This window comes from Argentina silus (assembly GCF_951799395.1).
Source record: "Argentina silus genome assembly, chromosome: 12".
NCBI lineage: Eukaryota > Metazoa > Chordata > Actinopteri > Argentiniformes > Argentinidae > Argentina > Argentina silus.
In genome coordinates this window covers 10,139,334-10,146,960 of record NC_139666.1, presented here as the reverse complement: position 1 = coordinate 10,146,960, position 7,627 = coordinate 10,139,334, and the positions used below count along the sequence as shown (strand labels likewise).

The following is a 7,627-nucleotide window of genomic DNA, read 5'->3' as shown; positions in this document are numbered from 1 at the left end:
CGCATGTTATCAGCTGGTTAGCCATCTAGATAGTGGATAGAAAACCACAGGTCCCTTGCATGCCACGCAGACTTAGTAGAGCTGGCTCAGAATCTCTGGTTGTCTTGTTATGTTCTACTCCTGACAGGTAACTGTGTGTAAAATAGCTAGCTAGCTAGCTGTATTCTGTGGAATCCCATGCTGTAAATCCGTTAACTTACTATTCTCCCGACGCTTCGGACCGTTATCAAACTGGTTAAACCAACTGATCACACTACAGAGGGTTAAAAACGATCACATGAAAATTTGACAGTTGGGAGTCATCCGGGATTCATCCGGTTGCTACCAACAACCTCTTGGCAGCCGAACTAGGAAGTAGGATTCATGTGATGGACGTAACAGTTAACGAATCAGATAGAGAGATGAGAGTGTCTTGTCCAATCATCTAGAGACTCTTAGCCATTTACGATCCTCGAAGCGATTCTATTTGCCGACCCTCAAGTAGAAAGCAAACCAATGTCATAACCCGGAGTCTATTTGTAAAGGGGTTTAAGCAGATGCTGACCTTGACAGGAGGCAGCGTGCCCTCCCCATAAATATAGCATTCGCGCGGGTTCTTGGATAGAAGATGTACACTGCGCACGCAACTTCTCTCTGTTCATTGGGTTCTTTAATATATTGAAATGTAATTGTCATTGTATCAGGGAGAGAGATGACACTGAGTATGCCTAAATAGCTCAGGACAACATTTATATGGCCTAAAAGAGAAGCTACATTAATCTAAAATGCACACACACACACACACACACACACACACACACACACACACACACACACACACACACACACACACACACACACACACACACAGTGATTGTCAGTCTAAATTCCCTCCTCCACAGTTAAATATATCATTTTTAGGAAATAACTGCTCTGATTTGATTATATATGATTAGCTCCCCACTTTCAAATGATTGTCAATTAATTGTGCATATAAATTAGATACTTAGTTATTCTACAGTAAAATGGGCAATTAAACTGCTAATTGTATTTTCATTCTAAAGTTTAATTGGTAAATGAATAACAGTAGATTAAGGATATCATAGGACTAGCCTATTTAATAACTGACACTTGCAGGATAAAGCTGTTGAAATGTGTCGCTCACTTCAACATTTCTTAGGCAAAAATAAAACATGGTAAAAGGGGAATCAGTCTTAGACATGTTCAGAACCCCAAACTATAACCAGGATTTATGTTGTAAAAGTCATGTCTAGACCTATAGGAAACCAACCCCCATGAGCAACCAACCTCCATCTAGAATCATATACGGACACTTTAGCTGGAGTATTTAGCTGGACTTACCTTGTCACAGACAATATTGGAGTCTATGCAATACAGCAACTTCTGGAATTGCAAGGTGCCTGCTGAGTTGGTAACCCTAACCCTAAGCATAACTGTAACTGTAACCGTAACCCCTAACCCTAACCCTGCATTTAAAAATAATAGCCAAGTGGGGGGTAGTAGAAAAGCTCAAAGTGATACATCACACTCTGTTGAGATTAAAGGTTACATTCACAAACAGTGTCTCTGATCTTCTTTAGTTATTTTGTCTTAGTTTCTTATGTGGTTTATAATTGGTTTATATGATAAAGATAACACTTATAATATTACACTTGTTCATTCAAGTCAGAGTTAAATCAAGGATTAGTTGATCTATGGGTGATGAACAATAGTGTCCTCTAGAGGTGAGTGCAACCATGAAGTATGTTGTGAGGTTTTTCTTGGCCTGCCACAGTTCCATGACTGACTGGTAATATGTTTTAGCTATGAGATGGGGCACAGGCCTAGTCCAAACACAAAATATTTCACTCAGCATGGACTTTGATGCCATAATTGAATGGAAATATAAGACATGATAAGCAGATACATCTTTGTGCAAGTAAGAAGCTTAGAAAAGAAAGTTTCATGTGGACACCATGACTTGTTTCCCTGTTTGTCCCTATGACTTTATCACTTCAGCTGTCTTGGCTTAGCTATAAACAAACAGTATGTTTTTTATCAACTGGATAGATTTGCATGTTGGTGTATAGATTATTCAAGTTCCATTTTGAGATTAGAATCCAAATACTGTTACAGTAGGCAACAAGAACAATAGAGGCAGGACTAGGCTATTTCTGGATGTTGACTGCGTCAAAGCCAGCGTTTTCTGCGTCACTCTCCATTCTGCCGTTTACTATCGCGTTTCCCCTTCTAGGGACTAAATTGGCTCACCCATAACAACTGGCTCTACCCCCCAGTTAATGAGCCCACCCCCTTCTCTGTTCATGGTTCAGCCTAGGCAAGGAACAGAAGACTATGAAAAGGTAGGCAACACACCCACATGATTGTGAGGTCTATATTTGGAGTCCTATTGAAATTAATAGGTCTGATTGAAGATAACAGTGAATAATATTAACCCACCTTCCAAATAGGGGTAAGGCTGTTGAGACTACTCGAGGTTGATTATGACATGCAAAGATAAATAAACCATATTCACAGGTTATCTCATATTGAACAAATAGACTATTCAAGGTGGAAAAATTAGATAGACCTATTAGCTGATCAAAACCTGAATAGATTGGTCTATCACTGTACTTCATTCCATATATGTGACACTGAAACATTGGAACAAAGTACTGCATTTGGTGTATAAAGGCTGTGCACCTTTGGGCTCTGCTGGGCTCCTGCAGCTCTAATGCACCCAAAATGACACACCTGGTTCGGACCAAGGATGCAGAATAATGTGTAAAATAAATGAAAGGTGAAAGGTAATAGAATGACAAGGGCAAGTTGTTCATGTAAATAGCCAGGCCTATACTTATTTTGCAAGAAGATTTCCTTACAATGACAATGTTTATATAGGTTTTGATATAGTTTATGATGTACCATCCATGTGGAGAGCCATGTATCAGGTGCACATACTACGAACCCACCAGCATTTCAGGCTGGACCGTGTTCCAAAACGGATTGGTGCTTGTCACTGTCGACGCAGATGACGTTAAGATGTGAAACACGTGGGTTGTGGTGCCCAGAGCTCACATAAACAAAGGCACATTGGGCAGACGGGGTAGTCGATGCTTGTGTCGCGCACCGTGCTCTAAGTCACACCGATTGCTTGATATTGCAGGCTTTCCTCGCTCATGCTCTGGAGCTTATACAACAATTGATTAACACTATCTACATGCTTTACGCATGGATTGACAACCACGTCTCTGATGTGAAAGAAGGTAAGATTTACTTGATTTACTTAATATGCGCGATGTATTAATTAGTTGTGCAATGCAAGCTTGATTGGGAGGTATCGTCTCAGTTTTTCTACAAGAGTTTAGCCTATTCCTTGTGTGTGAATTGTTACATCGTACACTGGGACCGTTACTTACTGGTTGAGAAATGTTACAATTTCAGAATTGTTATTCTTGTCGCCAATCATAACGGGAGAAGTTGCGAGAGTCCGTGCTGTCAATCCAGTGCAGGGTGCATCGTTCAGCAACATTGACAACTCCACATTTATGAAGACAAACATAACTAAATGTGCTTTTATATACGGACAACTAAGCAGTGAATAATTGCAGTACTCAACCTTGTAGTTTTATAATTTACCTTTCGTCAATTAGGCTACTGACCGTTGTGAAAACATCGGGATATTGTGCGTAATTGATACTCATGGATACTTGAAGCTTACATTCATTTTTCTGATGGCATTGCATTTTCTAAATGAATGTAAGTCAAAGTGATTTATTTCATTAGGGGAAGATTCCAGAAAAGAGCTGCTTTCTTGAATCCTGACCCCCATACAACTCCTGACAACATTATCCATTTCAAGTGTCACCGAAAAACAGTCACACGAATAAAGGTAGGAGACATTATTCTGTCTATTATAAATAATTGTAATCACTTCACACGTTGTTCTCTATTTTTACGGATGTATAGCCCAAATGAATAACTTAAGTAATTTGAACATCTGTTCCGGATCAGAATGGTTAAAAACTAAATAACCGATGATTATATATTCTGCACTTTGGCAAGGCTATATTTTGTGGATTGTTGGAGGATCGCTTTTATGAACATATGAGCATTTTGCCACTTTTGTTTTCAGCCATGCCCTGCGTCCAGGCTCAGTATGGGTCATCACCTCAAGGAGCCAGCCCCGCTTCCCAGAGCTACAGCTACCACACCGCTGGAGAATACAGCTGCGACTTCTTAACACCTGAGTTTGTTAAGTTTAGTATGGACCTGACCAACACTGAGATCACAGCCACTACTTCTCTCCCTAGTTTCAGTACGTTCATGGACAACTATAATACCAGTTACGACGTTAAACCGCCCTGTCTGTATCAAATGCCACACTCTGGTGAGCAATCCTCCATCAAGGTAGAGGACGTCCAGATGCACAGTTATCATCAGCAGAGTCATTTGCCACCTCAATCGGAAGAGATGATGGCCCATTCTGGGTCTATGTACTTCAAACCCTCCTCGCCTCACGCCCCAACTACACCAAACTTCCAGGTTCAGCCCAACCACATGTGGGAGGACCCTGGGTCCCTCCACAGTTTCCATCAAAATTATGTGGCGGCGACCACTCATATGATGGACCAGCGCAAGAACCCAGTGTCAAGGCTTTCCTTATTCTCCTTTAAACAGTCCCCTCCTGGTACCCCTGTGTCGAGTTGCCAGATGCGATTCGATGGCCCACTGCACGTATCCATGAACCATGACAACCCAGGGGCACACCGTTCCTTAGAAAGCCAGAGCTTTGCCGTACCCAGTGCCCTAAGGAAACAGGGTGGTTTAGCCTTCCCTCACTCCCTTCAACTCGGCCATGGACACCAGTTGATGGATAGCCAAGTTCCATCGCCCCAGTCCCGAGGATCTCCGTCAAACGAGGGTCTGTGCGCAGTATGTGGGGACAACGCCGCTTGCCAGCATTATGGAGTGCGAACTTGCGAGGGCTGCAAAGGATTTTTTAAGGTGGGCTTTCGTTAACAATGCATTTTTGTTATTCTTATCAATTAATTTGTTAATTATTAGTTTCATTTATGGGCTAATGTCAGCAGGCCTATCACTACCATTTCAATATTATCGTTATTATGTTGGTGGTAGCAATATAATAATGGTGGTGGTGGTAATAGTAGGCTAATTGTAATACATATAACTTTTGTAGTAACATATTGATAGGCCTACAACATGTATCCACGACATGTCATTTTAAAATGGTCAGTGTTCTGAGTTCTTCTTAAAAGTGAAATGACAGAGTGCTTTGTTAGGCCTAAGTGGTGAGGATGAATTAAAACGGTCACCTTATTTCAAAACCCCGATCGAAAAGCCTATCTTACCTCTTTAAATAGAGATGGTCTCAGAGGGAGGTAAAAATATGAATGCCCACGGAATTGTGTTTACTGAATGTCTACCCCTCCGGTTCCTCGCATATAACAGACAGAACTGGAATGATGGCTGTCCTGTTACAATATCAATCATCGTCTAAAGCCCAGCTTGAATGTGTACCGACTTTGTTACACATGCCCCGATGTCCATGCTAAAAGGCTGTTGTCTTCTTATTTGCAGCGCACTGTTCAGAAAAATGCTAAATATGTGTGTTTAGCGAACAAAAACTGTCCTGTTGATAAACGCCGAAGAAACCGTTGCCAATACTGCCGTTTCCAGAAGTGCATAGTTGTTGGAATGGTCAAAGAAGGTAAGGTTATTTGTGGTCACTCAATTGTTTATTAACTTGTGCGTAATTACCCTGCATGTGTCAGTCGTCCAGTCTGTCAATTTTAAGATGTCATTTAACCTTTTACGCACAACAACAAAAGTTTAATGTGGTCTACATTTTCTTTCTCTCAATAAAGTTGTCCGGACTGCTAGTCTCAAGGGCCGCAGAGGACGTCTACCTTCCAAACCTAAAAGTCCCCAAGATCCATCACCACCTTCGCCGCCTGTCAGTCTCATAAGCGCGCTTGTCAGGGCCCATGTTGACTCCAACCCCTCAATGTCTGGCCTGGACTATTCAAGAGTGAGTAAAATACTACGTTATCATTTAAAATTGTGTATGAACACGTGTCAACTAATATATGATATCATTGTACAAATACAACTCTTATACTAAACCAATGCAAGTGTGTAGGTCTACTGGGTTTGAATGTGCGTTTTGCTCACAAATCATGCATGGACAAAAGTTCTGTGCGAGACATCGCTGCATTCTTAACTTTTTCAGTCTTATAAAGTGGCATATTTTACTAAATAAATTGCTTTCAAATGGAGAACTCAATAAAAGGAAGACATGAATTTAATAGTAAAAAAGGACTCCCTCTCCTAGAAATAGGCTTTGCAATTTCACGGGTTATATATTTTAAAGGACCTCATTAAGCCCTGTTTAAATTAAATTCCAGTTTCAGGCTAACCCTGACTACCAAATGACTGGAGACGACACTCAGCACATCCAGCAGTTCTATGATCTCCTGACGGGCTCCATGGAGATTATCCGAGGTTGGGGGGAGAAGATCCCTGGGTTTTGTGATCTCCCGAAGCAGGATCAAGATCTCCTCTTCGAATCAGCCTTCCTGGAACTTTTTGTTCTGCGGCTCGCGTACAGGTAAGCTGCGTAATTATGAAATAACCTCGACTATAATAAAGATCAGCCCCCTTCAAGCTCCACTGCTTTGAGTTTTATTAGCTACCCAATAATTAGGAGCCTCTTAAATCCCCATTTATTGCTCAAGGTAATTAATGACACTTTGTTATTAATTGCAGGTCCAACCCAGTGGAAGGCAAACTCATTTTTTGCAACGGAGTGGTCTTGCACAGGCTGCAGTGCGTCCGCGGATTTGGGGAATGGATAGACTCTATTGCAGAGTTTTCCTCCAACCTGCAGAGCATGAACATAGACATATCAGCATTCTCCTGCATCGCCGCTCTAGCCATGGTAACAGGTGCGCAAACATAGGTTATACCCTACCGTTTACTATCACTCCACATAGTTATTTTGTTTTAATGTATTTGTTATTTACATTTTGGTAATTATGTTTTACTCTGTTCATATTACAGAGAGGCATGGGCTGAAGGAACCGAAGAGAGTGGAAGAACTTCAAAACAAGATAGTGAATTGCCTAAAAGACCAAGTGACATTCAATGGCGGAGGCTTGAATCGTCCGAGCTACTTGTCAAAACTTTTGGGAAAGCTCCCTGAACTCCGCACGCTATGTACACAAGGTCTGCAGCGCATCTTCTACTTAAAACTCGAAGACTTGGTCCCCCCGCCAGCAATAATTGACAAACTTTTCCTCGATACGCTACCTTTTTAAATTGACACTTGACTTTTGACGAGACCTCAAAGAACTTCCACAGACTCAGTTTGAGTCAGCCTGACATATTTTTAAGATTTTATCTCTGAATATTTGCAAGCTCTGTATTAGAATTATTGTCAACATTCTGATTAAGGATCCATGAAATAGATACGAAGAGGAGCGAAAGAGAGACATTTTAGCCCCTTGTCTAATTTTTCATGTAATTCCCTGAAATATTGTAGCCTAAATGAACGACTCCTCTTCGGGGAAACTCTCCAAGGCTTTACTTGACTTGATACGGACAATTCTCGACACAGTTAAAACTT

The 7,627-nt window shown here is 41.2% G+C and overlaps 1 protein-coding gene across 1 annotated transcript; it reads left to right on the top strand.

Annotated features, from left to right (window-relative positions):
• Nucleotides 1-3,199: 3,199 nt before the first annotated feature.
• nr4a2a (nuclear receptor subfamily 4, group A, member 2a) lies at nt 3,200-7,319 on the top strand (the record flags this gene model as incomplete). The annotated part of the gene is made up of 7 exons (XM_083682382.1): nt 3,200-3,245; nt 4,115-4,986; nt 5,581-5,710; nt 5,868-6,031; nt 6,408-6,610; nt 6,769-6,947; nt 7,063-7,319. The coding sequence occupies 7 exons, from the start codon at nt 3,200-3,202 to the stop codon at nt 7,317-7,319; spliced, it is 1,851 nt and encodes a 616-aa protein (XP_083538508.1).
• Between the last annotated feature and the right edge of the window lie 308 nt (nt 7,320-7,627).